Here is an 18,301-nt window from a genome sequence, read left to right as displayed (position 1 = left end):
ATATGAATCGGATAATGACGTTAGAAAACGCCTCGTAGATACAAAAACACTCTCAGGAGAATACGTTGAAGAAAGAACAGCCGAGGGAAAACCAAATTACATGTAGAGTGGCTGTCTCCAGGGGTGATGACCGATATAACTTTTTCCGTGAAGCTGTGACTCTGGGCAAAAAACTTTGTAGTTCACACCAGAGAATTCAAATGCTAAGTGGACAAGCCAAATTGAGCATTGAATACTGATAATAACAATAGAAGACAGATAGGGAGTAAAATGTGATGTATGGTGCCGTTTTAAAACGATGTGCCAAGAGCGACCGAAACCTGTATACGGTTATCCCAGGCATTGAGAAATGGTGTGGGAATATATATTGGCCAAATGCATGATATAAAACCATCGTACATATTGTAAACTTCAAAACAAATAATCGTCAAAGCTTCACGTAGGTACTGCGTAGTCCGGGGTGATCTAAAGATACGATACTTTTATACCCCAGTGTTATGGTTTAAAACACCCCCCCTGAATTGACTCAACAGCACCATCCGGGGCCCCGCATCATTGGGAAAGTATATCGATACGATCATTCTCGGAAGGGAAACCGATGCCAAAGTGTAAATACTCTATTTCTATCTCATTCCATGACTTACAAGCCGCAGCGAGGGTTATTATAGTTCCAATCGAAAGCGCTCAGAATGCCGTAAAAATGGATTACACCCCCTAGTACCACAAAAGAATGAAAAATCTGATGAGACGCGCCAAAGATGTCGAATTTCTCAGGTATTCGCGACTCTGGGAAATGTGTCTGGCATCCATTAGCAACAGTTAATCAGGAGTGTTGCTCGTAGAAGAATAACTTACAACGTAAAACACAACGCCCGTCAGAATGGAGATGCCTTCGAGATAATAGTAACGAAGGCCAGCTTGCTTATCCAGCTGATCATACGGAAAGATGGTGGCGGCGTGTATAATAGGCGCAAAAGCAGACAAGCCCGTACCGACAAAGGCAAAGACTCGGAGCATACGCCATTGAGGATTCTGAAGCCTGGGACTTACAACAACAATGCCGGTTAAGAGCCCCAATGTTCCAATCTAAAAAGACACAGTGGTCAACGGGCAAACACATCAATCTGTACATGTACACGGAACATACCATCGTCCAATATAGCCTTTGCAGATTAGGCTCACAGTAAAAGCCTATATAGATGCCCGAGATGAATGCCCCCAAAATCTGAAAAACAATAGCGGCATAGTCCAACCTCGCCCAAAGCCCCGACCACGTCTCAGAATGGCAAAGCAGCATGTGATACATGGACGAGATTCCGTAGCAGATAATCGACGTCGACAAGTATATGTGAAACACCAGCTGGTCTTTCCAGGACGCATTTGGGTAGTGAGAGCCAAAGTACACATGAAGCCCGTAATTGCCTACGACGGCAATGCCGGCGGGCACAAGGTGAGTGTAAATATTGAGCGACTCATTGTGCAAATACCCAAGGCTGTCGAAGCAGCGCTTGGCGGAATAGGTGACGGGTCGGTAGCCGGTGCGAATGTACGAGTTGTGAGCATACCAAGACGGCACTTCGCCGGCGGTCAGCAGTCGCCGCGTCGTTTTTGATGCCCGAACATTCTCGTCGCTGGAGCCATCTAAAGTCTCACTTCTGCCGGTGGGCGATAAGCGTCTATACAGCGCCATATATAACTCGACTTTATATCCCTAGATATTCGAGACAAATGAGGCCCGACGGAAGACAGCAGCGTCGCCCAAGTTTGGTGTTGGTGCCGGATATGTTTAAATAAGGCGCAGAAGCAGAGCCCCGAAAAAAAAGAGGAACCGCTTTTAGACAGGGCTGGCGGGTATAATAATATCTGCCAACGACAAGGAAAGTCGCGAAAGCAGCAAAAATTGGCGAAAACATGCATATGATGTAGCTAGGGTAGCATGAAAATGAATAGCCTCATGCCAGCTATAAATAGGCGTGTGGCCGCAGTTTCCTGCGCGAGTTACCCAACGACTTAGAACTTGTCTAAACACCATAGTGGCCGTCTAGAGCTCCGTCTTAAATCTATGCTGAGCCGCAAATAGTTGTCCTATCTATAACAGGATATAACGCTATTGGCCCAGTAAGTCCCATATCAATGTTACTTGAGCATTTGGGAATGGCAGACGACTAGGGGTGATGCCGAGACTATGACAGGACGAAAGGTGGTCAGATATTAGGTTGGTTCGACGAGCTTACCATTGGTTGGGCAACCCACACATGGTGGCATCGCGGTGCAAGCAATTGGACCTCATGACCATGTTTTCAACGTTGTCTATTCTTCGCATAACACCGCCCTGGGAGACCACCTTCGAAAAGGATATTAATAGACGAGGCTCTTCGGCGCCAAGAGCAGACCCAAGCTGTCTTGCGTGTATATGGCCCGACTTACACGTATGCTTCTGACTTGGAAGGAAAAGTCCAGGTTTGAGGATGTCAATCCTATACTGTTTTGCACAAATCTTGAATGCTGAGTGCTGGGGCTCTCGGGATGATGCTAATAATCTCTCCGTTCCGCCTGAGCTCTCTCTCATTACGACTTGATACCCTTGAAAAGATGCCCTGAGATAAAACGATGTGCAAGTTCCTTTGTAAGTCTCATTTGAGGGCGCCTCCTCACAGCCTTCGCTCCCATGATATCGATATTCAAACCCCGATACTGCCTCTGTGACCATGAGCAACAGCTCGCCAACGCGAGTCAACGGCTGGAGAGTGTCCCCCGACGGCCGCGGAACCATGGACATACTCTGGACATGCATCGTCACCACATTCCTCTGCACATACACCATCCTCTGCCTCAACCTGCCCTCGAAACACGACAGCAACGTGCGCATCCTGGGCCGCAAGCTCCTATGGATGGCCATTGCCATCGCCGGGCCCGAGTTCCTGCTCACCGCAGCCGCCGGCCAGCTCGCCGCCGCTCGAGACTCCGTCAAGGCGTTCCACGCCCTCGGACACACTTCATGGACGTACCGACACGGCTTCTTCGCCAACATGGGCGGGTTCGAGCTGCGGCCCCTGGACGGCGCCCCGTTCCGCGCCAACTCGAAGCACATCCTCTGGCTCATGTCGCGCGGCCACATCCAGTATCCGGAAATCTCAGACCAAGAGCTGCTCGACAAGTCCAAGCGGGATACCGTTTCCAAGCTCATCACCTGCGTCCAGGTCGGCTACCTCATCATACAATGCATCGTGCGCGGAGTCCAGGGCCTCTCCGTCACGACGATCGAGCTGTCAACTATGGCCATTGTCGTGTGCTCCATCATGACGAGCGTCTGCTGGATCCCCAAGCCGCAAGACGTCCGATATCCCGTGCGAATCGACATGGCCGAGACCATGGACCAGGTCCTCCGCGGAGCCGGCCCTGTAGCTGCGCGACCGTACCGACAGACTCCCCTCGACTTTGTAGACGACTTGACGCCGAGTTGGGCTCTCAACATCCAGCCCTTCATCAAGCTGCCTGTCGGACCGTTTGAACGTCCCCTGCCCCGGATTGGCGACAGCAGACTGCCGTGGCTGGAAACGCTGGAAAGTCTCTACCTGTGCATCGCCACCATGATCTACGCATCAATCCATCTCACTGGCTGGAATTTCAGGTTCCCCTCAAAGGCCGAACGAATCCTCTGGAGAGTATCGAGCCTCATCCTAGTCGGCACAACAGCCCTCTTCTGGGTGCTAGAAACAGGCGCAATCTGGCAGCGCTACGGCAGCGGCCACAAGCTCTGGAAACGGATGTTTGGAAGCGAAGCCAAGTCCAGCGTCCCAGTAACGGTGGCGGAGGACGTAGAGGTAGCTGAGCTGGAAGCTGGACCGCGAGCCGACAGGCCGTCCATACTGGTCTCTCAGCAGCCCGTCGAGGAAAAGGAGGAGGAGGCGTGGGCGCCGAAACAGCTGCCGCTCGTGTGGGAGTTTTGGACCATCTTCCCAGTGGCCTTCGTCTATGCGCTGGCAAGGTTCTACATCCTCGTCGAGCCCATCGTTGGGCTGAGATCCATGGAGGCGGGAGCGTTTGAGACGGTCAACTGGATGGGCTTTTTGCCTCACGCGGGGTAGAATTGATAAGGAAGTGCATGTCTAAGTTGGCTGTAGTATGTACTGTATGATCTAGGATTTAGATAAAGGCTCAATATCAAGTGCCGGATGGTGGTATCATGATCTCATCGTCTTGATGCATTCCGGCATTGGAGATTGACATTATGCAGAGCCCTGTCGTTGTGATCCTCGTTTAGTAGTAGTAGTTGCATATGTTAGTCTAGACTCTGCAATTAGTAGACGGACTACACTAATAACCAGCAGATAGGAGAATACATGTACCCTCCACGCATTCACCGCCATCGACAAGTTAGGCACATCTTCACATTCAGGAGACACACGGCATAAAACAAACCGGCAACCTCGTCATATCGTCTTCGCGACAATCTCCCAGTCCAGAGAGCCAAGCAAAACAAGCAGCCGACCCCAAGACAGGGGCGAACCCATGGAGGCGGGAGGTCGGGCTCCACCAACGCCATCAACATTAACTCAGCTCTCAACTCTAAAGCCGGGGGTCTCTGAATCATGCCGCATTGAACTCGCCCTCACCTTGAGCTCTCCGATATCGTAACAGCCCAGTAAACCATCTCCAATACCCACAATGACGAATGCAGATTCTCGTGCATCCCTCCCTGTCCCTGTAAGCTTCCTCGATGGCGGCCTCGGCACATCCCTAGAGGACAACTACAGCATCACCTTTGGCCCAGAAACCCCCCTCTGGTCCTCCCATCTCCTAGTCTCCGATCCGTCAACCCTGCTGCGCTGCCAAAAGGAGTTCGGAGACGTCCCCGTCGATGTCATCCTCACAGCAACATACCAAGTCTCGTTGCAAGGTTTCGCAAACACCAAAACTACCGACTATCCGAATGGCATCACGTCGGAACATGTGCCTCGCTTCCTCGAAACCGCCGTGCAAATCGCACAACAGGCGAAACAGCCCAGTTGCGGCGTTGCACTAAGCATTGGCCCGTACGGCGCTTGCATGGTCCCCAGCCAGGAGTTTAGCGGCAAATACGACGCCGCCCACGCTTCAGAAGATGCTCTCTTCGCCTGGCATCGCGAGAGGATGCAAGTCTTTGCCGGCATCAAGGACGTCAAGCAGCGTGTCCGTCACATCGCCCTCGAAACAGTCCCCCGCCTCGACGAAGTCATCGCAATGCGCCGCGCCATGAGTGCCGTCCCTGGTCTCTCATCCGGAGTCCCCTTCTGGATCTCGTGTCTCTTCCCCAATGAAGACGAAACCACCCCAGACGGAAACTCTCCCGAGGCCGTCATCCGGGCAATGCTGGACCCGTCCCTCGCACCGGCAGTCCCGTGGGGCGTGGGCATCAACTGCACAAAAGTGTGGAAACTCGATCCCTTGCTGCGTCGATATGAAGCTGCAATTCATCACTTGCTGCGGGAGGGCCTTGTCGACAAGTGGCCTGCCTTGGTACTGTACCCGGATGGAACAAACGGCGAAGTGTACAACACAACCACCATGCAGTGGGAAATACCGCAAGGCACGGAACAACTAGACAGGGTTCCGTGGGAGACGCAGCTCGCGGAAGTCGTACGGGCTACAGAGGCGAGAGGCGAATGGCCTCGTATCATCGTGGGCGGGTGCTGCAGGGCTGGTCCGAGCGATATCCAAAGACTTCGGGGCTGTCTAAGTACTTGATACTAACGCTACCTAACAAGAAAAACAAACAAAGAAACAAAACAAAAAAGCACGCAAGAAAGAAACATGTTGCCTGATATCCTCTAAGCCATAATGTTAAAACTCACACCCTTTCATCCCCCCCTTCTAGAAGCCCAGGCTAGAAATATCAGCACTGAGCGGCTTCCCAGACATCATCTCCGCAACCACCTTGCCCGTTCCCAAGCTCAAAGTGATTCCCCACGGGCCGTGTCCTGAAGCAATAAAGACACCTCCGGGGGACTGCTCCGCAGATCTGAAGTCCTCTCCAAGTTTCTCCTCTGGCAACCTCGCAATGTACGGCGTTCCCCTCTTCGTAATCGGTCTGAAGCAGAGTCCCTCACGCACAATCTCCAAATCCTCTCCATTAGGCGTAGCAATAAGACGTCGCGCAATGTCCTTGAGCTTATCAATAGACTCGTTGAAAGTCACTGCCTTGACAGTAGGTTTAGGCAGAGGAATAGAAGCATGGTTCACACCAGCAACGTAAATCACCCCATCCGGTCGAGAGTACACCTCAGGCGAGAGTTGACCCATGGTCGTGTAAACAGAGTGGCATGTCGTCACCTCGCCAGGTGCCTTGACAACGATCGAGTGCCCGCCCAGGCTCTCAATGGGCACGTCGACGTAGTAGCGGTTCTTGAACAGGTCGTGGAAGACGTGGGGGGTCCAGCAGCCCGCCGCCAGAAGCACTCGGGTCGCCGGAATCACCGTCTCCTCCGAGCCCTCCCCACGGCAGACCACCACGCCGGAGAGTTTGCCGGCTTCGTCGGTTTCCACGCGCGACGCTGTGGCAGGGTTGTGGATGTGCACGCCGGCAGCCTTGACCTTTTCCAGGAGAAACTTGCAGAACCTCAGGGGATCCCTGGTCCCGTCAGCAAATGCTTTCAGAAATAGAAACATTGTACAGTAATGGGGGGGGAGGGGGATGATGTATGTAAGAATGCAAAACAACTCACACAATCGCCGTGCCGTTCCCATCATCAATCACCTTGACCGAGTCGCCATCCACCCTCCTCAGCCAGTCGGGAATCTCCCCGTCCTTGTGCTCCCTCCGCGAGTCGACGAGCCCGGCTCTGCTCGTCCCCTCCAGCAGCCAATCTTCGCCTCTCTTGCCGTTCATCAGCGTCCCGTGCGGCTCGTAGCTCACCGTCACGCTCTTTGCGTATCCCCATCTCTCTCTGCCGTTCTCCGCCTCGGCCAGCTTCCTGTGCTCCTCGAAGCTGAGCTCGGCCAGCGGCATCAGTTCCGGGCGGAACCAGTCCTTGGCCAGGAAGCCTCCCGCAAAGCCAGAGGCCGAGGCGAAGAGTTCATTAGCAGAGTCGACGAGGTGGATGGAGCCGCCCGGCTGGTGTTGGAGCAGATAGTAGGCCGTCGACAGGCCAATAACACCACTCCCAACGATGACAGTGTTGGCCATGGCGTCTTTCCACTGTGTGTTGGCTGCAAGCAAGATCAATGAGATTGAGATGAGGCTGTCCAGTCTCCAATCGTCGATCCTCGCCCCAACAGCAACGTCAGCTCTGCTTTATATGAACGAGACAAACAAGACAAACCGGCCGCCTCTACCCCGGAGCCGACATTCTTATTCTTATAAACTCGAGTCAGTCCATACGCCATCCGGCTCACCGTACCGGAGGCTACCTTACTCGTACTTTCTTGGACCAGCAGCCCCTCATTCGCACCCCCACACACGGCGGCTCCTTGCTATCGGCCTGGGAAAAAAAAATATCCCTGTCTGTGCCGAAGCCGTTGTCACCAAGGGGCCGCCTACTGCACTGTGATCTCTTCCCTGCCTTGCATTAAGTAAAAGAAACGCCTCGCCTCGATACCGGACTCCTGCAATTGTCCGCCTGAATGACGTCCAAGGTATTCATTGTGACCGGCGCCAGCAAGGGCCTTGGCGCAGCCGTTGTTGAGCAGCTTTTAGCGCAATCACACAAGGTCGTCGTCACGGCCAGGTCTGAGGATTTGCTGCGGAAGCTCAAGGACGCGCATCCCGGCCAGGTGGAATATGTGGCCGGCGATATGACAAGTACGGGAGTGAGTTGCGTTTGTTGCGTTTGCCTTGGCACAAGGCTGGTCAATTATTACATATTTATGAGATGTGAATATCTGACAAGAGTGTGCGGCTAGATTGCCGAGAGGCTGACGGAGCTTGCCGTCAAATCGTTTGGGAAAATCGACGGCGTAGTCATCAACCATGGAACTCTAGAGCCCGAGAAATTCGCAACCGCTTCGCTGGAAGACACCAAGCGCCTCTACGACATAAACTTCTTCAGCTACATTGCCATGGTGAGACGGCACAAAGCGACGCCTTCAATGTCATTGAGACGTCTGCTGACATGACATAGGCCAAGGCTAGTCTGAATGAGGTCAAGAAGACTCAAGGATGCATCCTCTGGGTTTCGTCGGGAGCATCTCTCAAGCCCTACGTTGCATGGAGTACCTACGGCTCATCCAAGGCGGCCATCAACTCCATTGCGTCTCATCTTGCGGTTGAAGAGCCCGACATCACCAGCATCACCATTGGACCAGGCCGGGTAGACACAGACATGCAAGCAACTCTACGGCTAAAAGGCAAGGACACGATGGACGAGAAGCAGTACCAGAGCTTCGTCGATGCCTTCCAGCAAGGCGCGCTGCTCAAGCCCGAACAGCCAGGAACTGTCATTGCCAAATTTGTGGCCAACCCTTCACGAGAACTGAGTGGAAAATACCTTGTGTAGGTCCCCCAGTCCCGAATTACAATGTCAATCACTAACGGTGTCTGTCTAGTTGGAACTCACCTGAGTTGGCGGCTTATCAAGGATGATTTGTTGCTTTCCTGCATCTTCGTCATGTTAGCCTTGGACCAAGACAAAATAGAACAAGATAAAAATGTGAAATAAAAACATTGCAGTCAGTCGAAAGATGAAAAGCTCTTAATGATCTCCACATGGGGATTCAGTATTAGCATGGAATATAAGTTTTTTCATCACGCAAATGTGTAAGATGATGTGCATCAAAAGAAGAAGAAGAAGAAGAAGAAAAGCTACTGCCACCTACCTCATGATTCAATGCCGACATTGCCATCGTCATGCCAAATCTCCATTCCATTGCGAGCTTGATACCATCAGTTAGTCTCTGATGCAACTTGCTCACACGGCATAGATTGAAAATCCAAAAAGTCGAGCACGTTATGGTTCAGGAGAGTGTGTCCGCAGTATGTATCTCGGAATTTGATAATACTTTACTTGGTACATCACGATGTGCCGAAGCTTGTCGAGAGGAGCGGGTCGGTTCTTACATTGTCAAGCCTGAAAAACTCTGCACTGCCTGAGAGAAGCACTGTTAGCCACGCAGCACAACAAACGGATCGCCCATAATAGAGAAACAAAGTGAAGCACCAGTTGTGAATCAGGAAAGTGTCTATTTGGCTTAAGACTGTGTCTGTCAGCAGGGGAGGCTTGTCGAACCTCCTCAGACTGGGGCGACAACATATCTCATCATAGAACCAATTGGGGCCCGTCGCGGGATAATCAGACGTTTCTTACCTGTAGTGACGAGCAGCGGCGAAGGCACGCATGATGCCGATGAGGAGAGGCAAGCTCCGGGCTCTTTTCGAGCTGATGCAGAGCTGGCTTTTTTTGCTCTCTCTGCAATGTGATGAAGAGGTGGAAGAAGGAAGAAGTTTCTTAACCCAAGCTCGAGCTAATAAACATTTTTTTTTTCCAAAGCTGGGTTCGCGCTAAAAAGATCCACTTGTACTCCATACTTGGTGAAATGCTGTGGCACGTGAACGAAGCCCCTCTGTAAGCCAGTCAGCGCCAGAGTTCCAGTGGGCTGCACTGCTATTTGCAATCGGCGCGCGCCAGTCGCAGCACACATGCTGGGCGCGTCCAGGTACCGGCTACTTTGGCCAAGTACCAGCGCTCGAGTATAACAGCAGCGGCTGCCCCACTAACAAACCGTTTGGCCGGGAGATATTCAAGTCCATCATCCATCACTCCCTAAGCCGGCATATTCTATGCCCTCGGCAGCCTCACAAATCCAGCCTTGATTGTGTCGAATATCTTGCGCATCTCTACTCTTACTCTCACTCTAAACTCTACATATATTCCGCCCCCATCTCTCTCATCCACATCTCCCGCGCTCACCTCTGTTTGCGCAACTTTGTTCACTCGTCGTCGCTCTCGGTCTCAGGCAGTATCGCGTCTAAGCCACAGTCGCATTTACGACGCATCTCTTTCAACATGTCGGATCATGAGTTTGGAGGTACGTTACGTTGAGCTTCTGTGCAGCGCGTTGGTTCCTTTCAACTTGCCCTTTTTTTCCCTACCCATCCTTCAAAGAACGGTGGTCGTGCGTCACTGCTTCCGTTGTTGTTGCCGTGGTGAGGGACCAATAAGGCCAAGCTTTCGGTTTCATTGTTTGTATCATGAAGTCATGGGATTCTCATACAAACCTTCCACCTGTGCCCGCGCATCACCATTAGAGGGTCCTTTTGTGAATTTATAATGGTTACGGATTCCACCTCCTGCTTGCGCTCTTGATTTCTTTTCAGCCCTTGTTTGACTCCCTGTCCTTCCATATCCGCCACCGAGAGTCCGTGTGTTCGTTCGCACCACCAAGCCCGCGATGTGGGAATCCGAAAATGAGAATGACTGGAACAACTCGTTTCCAGGCAACAGTACCACACTGCACCAACAAGTCATGCTGTCGACATTGCATTGCTAACATGTTTTTTCACAGGAAGCAACGACGACTTATCTCTGCCCAAAGGTATGTTTGCTCTCCGCCTCACGGTGGCAGTGAAACATGATACTTCGGTTCCACCCCCGGCGGCTATGTGATACGCAACCATCACATTTGCAGATGATGAAGCTTACAGTGTGTATTAGCCACGGTTCAGAAGATCGTCAGCGAGATATTGCCGCCGCAGACGGGTGTCTCTTTCGCAAAAGAGGCCCGTGACCTGCTCATCGAATGCTGCGTTGAATTCATCACCCTCATCTCTTCCGAGGCCAATGAGATCTCGGAGAAGGAAGCCAAGAAGACGATTGCGTGTGATCACATTACAAAGGCACTAGAACGCCTCGGCTTTTCGGATTACGTGCCAGCCGTTCTAGAAGCCGCAGCAGAACATAAGGAAGTTCAAAAGGTTCGCGCATGTCTCCCGCCGCCACGTCCTCGGTTTGCAGCGCTAACATGGTCAACAGGGGCGAGAGAAGAAGGCAGACAAGTTTGCCAATAGCGGCATGTCTATGGAAGAGCTGGCTCGGTTGCAGGAGGAGCAGTTTGCAGCGGCCAGGCAGCGCCACATATGATGAGGTTTTGTTATGGTGACGTGATATCCGGAGAGAGGGCGTCAAGGGGGGCATCGCTAGGCGTTTTATTTTATAAACGGGGATGAGGGTTGGTAGACAGGTCAGATTCTGATTTGGGCCTTTGTTTCCGGGAGTTGGTTTCGTCAATACTCTTTTTGTTTTTTTTTCTATCCGTCTTCAGAGGCATACCCGTAAATCCATCAAATACATGCACTTTCAGTGTTCTTTCGTCTTTCACCTGATGCTGATGATGTTGTATCGTTACTAGGTAGGTACGTACAGGTACTAAGTGATCACCTTGCTCATTCATCTTATCGATAAGGCATCAAGGGGTTTCAATGATGTAACTTTAGGCACAGTACCTGCAAGGCAAGTACCTGCCTATACCTGCCTGTTGCCTCTCACATGCCGTGCCCCACCATTGGTTCGCGCCCATCTGCCCATCTCCGAATTCTTTGAAGCTGCATGAATCTGCCCATCCATCACCGCATCTTTTAGCCACCGACAGACTCGTTCAAAAAATTATCAAAAATCCGCCAAGATAGGTCGCAAACACCGCAATCGCCACAAGCCCTCCGGCCCTCGCGTCCCCCGCTGGCTTGCCCGCAAAATGGGACAAGAAGAATCCCATCTGGCCGCTGCCTCTGGCCCTCCAGCGACACTCCGAGAGAGAAGCCTGGAAGCCGTCGCTGACTATATCAAGAGCGGCAATGCTCGGCGCATTGTGGTCTTGACCGGCGCTGGCATCTCGACAGCCGCTGGAAGTACGCTGGCCCATGATTCCGCCCCCATGTTGATGCAGCTGACAATTGCACAGTTCCCGATTTCCGATCGCCAAAGACGGGCCTGTATAGCAACTTGGCGCGCCTCAAGCTCCCCTATGCAGAGGCCGTCTTCGACATTGCCTACTTTCGCAATCACCCCGAGCCCTTCTACGTGCTCGCCCAGGAGTTGTATCCCGGGAAATTCCACCCGACCATCTCTCACGCCTTCATTGCGCTTCTTGCTGAAAAGGGCCTCCTTCAAATGCTCTTTACGCAAAACATTGACTGTCTCGAACGGGCGGCTGGCGTTCCTGCGGATAAGATTGTCGAAGCCCACGGCAGTTTTGCGACGCAGCGCTGCATTGAGTGCAAGGTCGAGTTCCCCGATGCTGAGATGAGAGCGCATGTTGTTCGAGGCGACGTTCCCAAATGCAACGAATGCAAGGGACTGGTGAAGCCGGACATTACATTTTTCGGCGAAGCCCTCCCAAGAGACTTTTCAGAAAAGTCACACAACACTGCCATGGCGGATCTTGTTCTCATTCTCGGGACAAGCCTGACGGTGTATCCATTCGCAAGCCTTCCCGAGATGGCGAGAAAAGAGGTACCACGTGTGCTCTTCAACATGGAGAAAGTTGGTTCATTGGGATCGCGACTTGATGACGTACTAGAATTGGGAGCATGTGATGATGGTATCAGAAAACTAGCCAAGTTGTTGGGCTGGACAGACGAGCTGGATGATACGTGGAGAAATATTGTTGGAAATGAGGAGGCTGAGAGACAACTGCGCAGCCAGACTGCTCGTGACGAAGAGATTGAAGATGAGTTACAGAAGTTGACTGGAGAAATTGAGACGGTCCTCAAGCTTGAGGAGGAAGAGGAGAAGAAGGAAGAGGAGAAAAAAGAGGATGAAGAGAAGAGCCAGAAAGCAGGCGATGATGCACCAAGTCATGCCCAGGCACCCAAGGACGATACGGACACCAAAGAAGCTACCAAGGCAGAAAACGCTGAGAAGCCCTCAGAAGCGGATTCTAAACCAGTGGACGAACCCAGCTCAAGTACAGAGCCTCCAAAAGCCCAGGAGAGCGCCGAGCAGAAAACACAAGAGGCTACTACGGCAGAGAGCAAAGACGTTGAAGAGCCAACGAAGAAAGAAGGTGAAGAGAAGCCCCAGCAAAATTAAGCCCAAGAATCTATGTTATGACTTGATAGATTGCATGATTATTTTCCGTACATTTGCTTTTAGATACATAGCTACACCGAGTGCCTACCTATTTATTCGGCAGGTCGGCTGGGTTTCAGACTTTGCTACTCATATGTTTGGTATATACGCTCAGATAGATGATATTCCCTTGCAACAGAATGCAGAAGCAACACACCATCATCTCATCAATCGTCAACACTCGTGGTCCTTTCTGATAAATAACTGATACAATTGGAGATTCGTTTCATTTAATGTACAATTGAGCCTATATGTTGAAATAAGCTCTTCGGTGTCATACTCAGACATTGCCAGACTGAAACACAGTTCCTGCGTACGTATATACTCTCAGCCGCAACCCGCCTCTCACAGCCCACTATCAATCTGTTCAGGAATATTCGTATTCGTCCAAGTCCCCCACTGTCTACACGTCTCCGCCACTACATTCGGAATACTCATTGCTCTCACTCCCTCCGGATCCGTAAGGAAATGCGTAAACAGCCCGGCGGTGGCGTGCCAGGCAATGTGGCAGTGAAACGGCCACACACCCGGATTGCTCGCCGCGTCAAATTGGAACACGACGTGTCCGCCACTAGGAATCAGGAAGACGTCGCGGCGTTGTGGGTTGGATGATCGGACGATTGCTTCGGCGTCCCATTGACCGGGACCTTGGTGCAGGAGATACATGTTGAAGCCGTGAAGATGCATAGGATGTCTTGAAAGATTAGATTGTTAGTTTTAAGAATCATTTGGTCGAGAAGACGGTTGGAGATGGACTTACCCAGCGGGGGAGTTGTTGAAGAGATTCACTCTGACGCTCTTTGCTGTGCTCGTGTTTCTCACGGCCCACTCGGGCTCAAAGCTGTAGTTACCCAGATTGCTGAGCAGCAACGTCGGACTGTTATAGTTACCCCTGAATGTAACTCCGTCCAGTGCCCATAAAGTATGGCCAGTCTCGTTTTGGAACAACGTCAGTTCCATGTCGAGCTCCAGATCTGGCTCGGGAAGGGCAAGCTCCATGACGGGCTCCGTGATCGAAAAGTCATCGTTCACACAAGTTAGCGGATCAGGAACATTCCAAGGCGTGGACTCGGGGTCCGTATTAGTATCTGCGTCGTCGTAGTAGATGGCCGCCAGAGCATATGGTTGGTTGGCATTGGAGCATTCGCTGATGTTGCTGCGCATCCAGTAGGCATCCAGCTCACCGTCTGCCGTGACAAGGACATCACTTCGCTGGCCAATACCAAGCGTAACGACTTTAGTCACGTAGGGCTGAACATCCACAAAGTCGTTGGCAATGACTGTCATGTTATGGCCGTCGATGGAGAAGCGCTGAAGGCCCTCCGCCCCGGTGTTCATAAGTCGAAGGAGGTGAGTCTTGCCGCGCTGAAACTTGAATTTCGCAATGCCGGCGTTGTTGGTACATGGCGTACCATCGGTGACCTGGGAGCAGTCGAAGTTTCCCTTGCCATTGATCAAATTGTTGTCAGAGTTGAATCTAGTCAAGGCTTGCACGGGACTCATAGTCTTCTCTACCAGATCAAAGTATTGCTCATGATACCAGTCAGCCAGCATTACAGGACCAATATCGACATCGTAGTCTTGCGACTTCGGTCCGTGAATCACCATGGGGCCTAAAAGACCACCGGCATACTGCGAAGAGTAATGCGAGTGGTACCAAGAACTGCCATATAGGGTTGCCGCAAACTGATATGTGAAGCTCTTCCCGGGAGGCACGGGGCATTGCGTTACAGAAGGCACTCCGTCTTCCCACGGAGTCCCCTGTTGAAGGAATCCGTGCCAGTGAAGCGCTGTGCCCTCTTCTGGGCCGGTGATGTTGTTGGTCAGAGTTACTTGAATGGTGTCGCCCCAATTTGCCTCGATCAAGGGGCCCGGGAAAGCGTCATTGACCAATAGAACATCGCGCTGATATCCATCCGGAGCAATGACTCCACGGCTGACTGTAAAGTCATAGGATCGTATGACACCCGTATTGGGATTTGTATCATAGTAATTGGTTTGGGTATCAAGGGTACTCCATGGATATCCATTAGGGGTTGGATTATTCGTAAGGAAAGCAGGGAGCATTGGAGCAGTCAAGGCTCCAAGGACAGACAATCTGAAGAGATGTTACAAACGACTTCTTCTGAGCAAAGGGGTAGGACATCATCAATACATACCCATTAGTTTGTTTCTGAGTGAGTTTGCTTGTGGCCAAAGAGGCACCCTCTTCTCCTCGACGGCTGAGAGAAACCCCCATGATGGTTGAATTATGATTCGAAGACAGTCAAGCTGAAGATGGTTATCGTGGATCAGAAGAGGTCGTGTCCATACAATTTCAATGTTCCCTTCTTTTCTTTATATACTTGTAGGCAAGTGTATTCACATTTTCAGCGGTGATTTCGGTAATTTCGATGACCAATTGTTCGGCTTTCACTTCCCAGGATCGTAACCCATGAAGCCATACCGGGGTGTTGTCAACAATAAGTAAGTAAGACAATTCCGAAGGAGCCGCTATCAGAAATGCCCTCTACCCTTGTTGCGTAAAACAAATTCACTCACATCACATTCTCTCCTGAGTCTCTTGGCGAAAAGGAAAAACAACAATAACCGCTGTTGCTGAAACCATTCAGCCCAGCTAGATCGGAGGATTTCCATGGCACAGCATTCTAGTTTCTCGTATACCGTAAAGGAAGATTTAAGGACATAGGCCAAGCCATGTAGCGTTAACAGAGCATCCAATTGTTGCAAAGTGCTTAAAAGTTGTTCTATTTCTAGAGTCCGATTCATCAATAAAGGTTACACCGTCAGTGCCCAAGGAAGATTCAGGCGGGATAATGTGACCACCCGACGCTAGATAGATGCAGGAGATATCTCGTGTAGCCCACTTGAAAAAAATTGTGGACTGACGATACCCATGGCAACAGTCTGCGCACATGGGTACAACATAGAATATCTGTAACCAGAGATATCATTTCAGGCAACCTCCAAGCTCCTTTTGAAATATTCTCTTTACGCATATACAATGACTCACACCGTTTCTCGGCACTCTCCTCGCTGCTCCGAGCATGTGAAATATCAGCCCTGCATTCATCATCAGCAGACCGATAATCGGCCATGGGTCTATGCCAAGGTTACACCTAACACGAGGAAGACGAAGGAATATTGACGAGGAGCTAGGCATTCAGTTATAGTTATCCTGCTTCGCCAAGATGGGCGACGCTGTAGTGGTCTAATAGCAGACACAAAGCCACCAATATATCCCGGGAGCTAGGACTTTCGAGAATCTTGGTCTCATTGGTGCTACATCCATCGTCATCGTTTGACATTTAGTAATATTTAGTAAAGAATACGAGAAGTCCTTTGTCGCCATAATCTGCATGTCCACAATGGCGGTAATTTCATGCGAGTGGTTGTTCAAGCAGGGGTTCTCCAAGTGAGTCGTTACACAAGACGGAGATTTCCTCCGATTGTGTGAGCGAGGCTGAAAGTATCATTCCGAAAAATTGTCTGATACTACTCTCCTTGATCGGCGAATATAGCATCCAGATGAGCTGATTGGGCCCTGTTGCCTTCAGCTGAAGCGCAATCCTCGACCAGGCATTCGCTCTATATCGAGTACCAAGAGTCAATATAGCAGGAATACGAGTTTATACAAGCACCCATATGAAGAGCCGTGGCCACAGTTCAAAAGGCCTTCAGCTGAGGGGTAGGCTCTCTCTTTCTTGAAGAAGTGGCTGATTTGATAATTGTAATACATCCCCCTGGGCGGCTAATCCTTTGTGGTTTGTCGTACAAACTCGACCGAGAGTATTTTCCGATGTAGAAATATAGATGATGAAACAGTAGTTGATATATGCCAAGGTTCAGCTGATAATCCGCCGTAGGAGCGCGAAGGCCGCAAGAGTTCCAAAGAACAATTGACAAGCTGAGCAAAATATCACCAGGTGAGATCCGCCACATCAGTAGCGATTAGCAGCTGAAGCTATCGAAATAAAGCATCAGTCCCTGGCTGGACTGAAATCAACTTCTGCGCTAATGCAGAGAGAGATGATCAAAAGAGAAGCAAAAGCTAGGATCTTAGGTAAGGATCGAATAGGATTGCCTATCCGGAGATAAAAGCATTTTCGTGCTTTTGCATACTACTTGCTAGCAACAGAGTGGCTATTCCATCATCGTGCACAGAGCTCAGTTCCAGATATCCTTCACAAACATGGATGGTTTTACATTGATATGAATCGCATCGGATTTCGATCGTAAATGTCGTTTGGTTTATTCCTATTTTACAGGGCAGTCATTTCGGCCACCAGGATACGCACAGTGCGGCCATCAATTGGTCATTCGGTGTCGTTCGTCCATTCGTTCGTCGCGTATCTTTATTCGTCCCGTCTCCAAGCCGAATTCGCTCTTAATACTATCGGCCGTCGCTGCGCTCGCATATACAGCTCCTGTAGCTTGGGGTCCGCATCGGATCGGATGACACTACCGACTCCCATGAAGAATCTGCGGCATCTGGTTCAGTATCACATCCAACAACTAGGTAGACAGAAAATAGGCGTAGACAAACCCAAAGGTTGCGCCAGATGCTCCCATGTACTGGCCCAGAGTCCTCATAATGCCTTGCGATCCGGCACCATAACGGAAAATGTTGACAGTGCCTATCAAGGTGTCAGCTCCATATGCTCCAGCAGACTCCCCATCCAATGCCTTACCAAAGATGAATCCCATAATCACTCCGACAGCTACAAAGTCGTCAGTTTACACCCGATCCGAAACGAGGCTATTCTCAAAGCCCTTACATCCGCCCATCATTGCGCCCATCTTGACTATTCGATTCCAGTTAGCGAAATTGCGGCCCCTCATAATGATACGATGCCGTACGTTTGTCGAACGTGGACGGGGCCTGCTGGCCACCATGGTGAATCGGCGCGACAGGAGGCATCGTGAGCAGCCGGGAGTCAACGCAATGCGCAGAAGCTGTGAAGTTGGATTTGCTGTTTCTCTTCCCAAGGTCCAAGTGCCTCGACGGTTACCGGGTATCCAAGAAGATTGGATGCTTCAATCCAAGAGAAAGCTGCTTGCGATGTGATTGGCCACGCTGCGTCCACCGCGGCAACGGCAAAAGGTTGATGCGGCGCATCCTAATCACAGCTAGCGGCCCCCACAGTGTGGATATCCAGGTGCCAGCAAACTCGCTACTGTGATGATGCATCACGTGAATCGAGGTCATGAGCCGATTCAAGGCCCCATATGGCCATCTGTGATGGACAGCAATCGCCTGG

The 18,301-nt window shown here is 51.0% G+C and overlaps 9 protein-coding genes across 9 annotated transcripts; 5 read left to right on the top strand and 4 right to left on the bottom strand.

Moving 5' to 3' along the window:
- Window positions 1–640: 640 nt before the first annotated feature.
- Window positions 641–1,690, bottom strand: Triagg1_5131 (uncharacterized protein; the record flags this gene model as incomplete). The annotated part of the gene is made up of 3 exons (XM_062899612.1): window positions 641–799; window positions 856–1,086; window positions 1,148–1,690. 3 exons carry the CDS (start codon window positions 1,688–1,690, stop codon window positions 641–643), a joined length of 933 nt encoding a protein of 310 aa, XP_062755956.1.
- A 1,018-nt stretch (window positions 1,691–2,708) lies between these two features.
- Window positions 2,709–4,088, top strand: Triagg1_5130 (uncharacterized protein; the record flags this gene model as incomplete). Its single annotated transcript, XM_062899611.1, has 1 exon — window positions 2,709–4,088. The coding sequence occupies one exon, from the start codon at window positions 2,709–2,711 to the stop codon at window positions 4,086–4,088; it is 1,380 nt and encodes a 459-aa protein (XP_062755955.1).
- Window positions 4,089–4,668: 580 nt separating this feature from the next.
- Window positions 4,669–5,727, top strand: Triagg1_5129 (uncharacterized protein; the record flags this gene model as incomplete). Its single annotated transcript, XM_062899610.1, has 1 exon — window positions 4,669–5,727. One exon carries the CDS (start codon window positions 4,669–4,671, stop codon window positions 5,725–5,727), a length of 1,059 nt encoding a protein of 352 aa, XP_062755954.1.
- Window positions 5,728–5,853: 126 nt separating this feature from the next.
- Window positions 5,854–7,165, bottom strand: Triagg1_5128 (uncharacterized protein; the record flags this gene model as incomplete). Its single annotated transcript, XM_062899608.1, has 2 exons — window positions 5,854–6,610; window positions 6,705–7,165. 2 exons carry the CDS (start codon window positions 7,163–7,165, stop codon window positions 5,854–5,856), a joined length of 1,218 nt encoding a protein of 405 aa, XP_062755953.1.
- A 437-nt stretch (window positions 7,166–7,602) lies between these two features.
- Window positions 7,603–8,560, top strand: Triagg1_5127 (uncharacterized protein; the record flags this gene model as incomplete). Its single annotated transcript, XM_062899607.1, has 4 exons — window positions 7,603–7,788; window positions 7,882–8,040; window positions 8,100–8,470; window positions 8,524–8,560. 4 exons carry the CDS (start codon window positions 7,603–7,605, stop codon window positions 8,558–8,560), a joined length of 753 nt encoding a protein of 250 aa, XP_062755952.1.
- A 1,805-nt stretch (window positions 8,561–10,365) lies between these two features.
- Window positions 10,366–11,054, top strand: Triagg1_5126 (transcriptional regulator family: Histone-like TF; the record flags this gene model as incomplete). Its single annotated transcript, XM_062899606.1, has 4 exons — window positions 10,366–10,417; window positions 10,480–10,509; window positions 10,629–10,888; window positions 10,947–11,054. 4 exons carry the CDS (start codon window positions 10,366–10,368, stop codon window positions 11,052–11,054), a joined length of 450 nt encoding a protein of 149 aa, XP_062755951.1.
- Window positions 11,055–11,664: 610 nt separating this feature from the next.
- Window positions 11,665–13,001, top strand: Triagg1_5125 (uncharacterized protein; the record flags this gene model as incomplete). The annotated part of the gene is made up of 2 exons (XM_062899605.1): window positions 11,665–11,818; window positions 11,872–13,001. 2 exons carry the CDS (start codon window positions 11,665–11,667, stop codon window positions 12,999–13,001), a joined length of 1,284 nt encoding a protein of 427 aa, XP_062755950.1.
- A 384-nt stretch (window positions 13,002–13,385) lies between these two features.
- Triagg1_5124 (CAZyme family AA1) lies at window positions 13,386–15,279 on the bottom strand (the record flags this gene model as incomplete). The annotated part of the gene is made up of 3 exons (XM_062899604.1): window positions 13,386–13,734; window positions 13,801–15,138; window positions 15,200–15,279. 3 exons carry the CDS (start codon window positions 15,277–15,279, stop codon window positions 13,386–13,388), a joined length of 1,767 nt encoding a protein of 588 aa, XP_062755949.1.
- Window positions 15,280–17,395: 2,116 nt separating this feature from the next.
- Window positions 17,396–17,961, bottom strand: Triagg1_5123 (uncharacterized protein; the record flags this gene model as incomplete). The annotated part of the gene is made up of 5 exons (XM_062899603.1): window positions 17,396–17,522; window positions 17,587–17,677; window positions 17,732–17,761; window positions 17,819–17,845; window positions 17,901–17,961. The coding sequence occupies 5 exons, from the start codon at window positions 17,959–17,961 to the stop codon at window positions 17,396–17,398; spliced, it is 336 nt and encodes a 111-aa protein (XP_062755948.1).
- Between the last annotated feature and the right edge of the window lie 340 nt (window positions 17,962–18,301).

Source organism: Trichoderma aggressivum (genome assembly GCF_033847375.1).
Source record: "Trichoderma aggressivum f. europaeum strain CBS 100526 chromosome Unknown scaffold_017, whole genome shotgun sequence".
In the NCBI taxonomy this organism is placed as follows: domain Eukaryota; kingdom Fungi; phylum Ascomycota; class Sordariomycetes; order Hypocreales; family Hypocreaceae; genus Trichoderma; species Trichoderma aggressivum.
The sequence above is the reverse complement of the archived record's forward strand: the minus strand, read 5'-3'. Positions and strand labels throughout refer to the sequence as shown.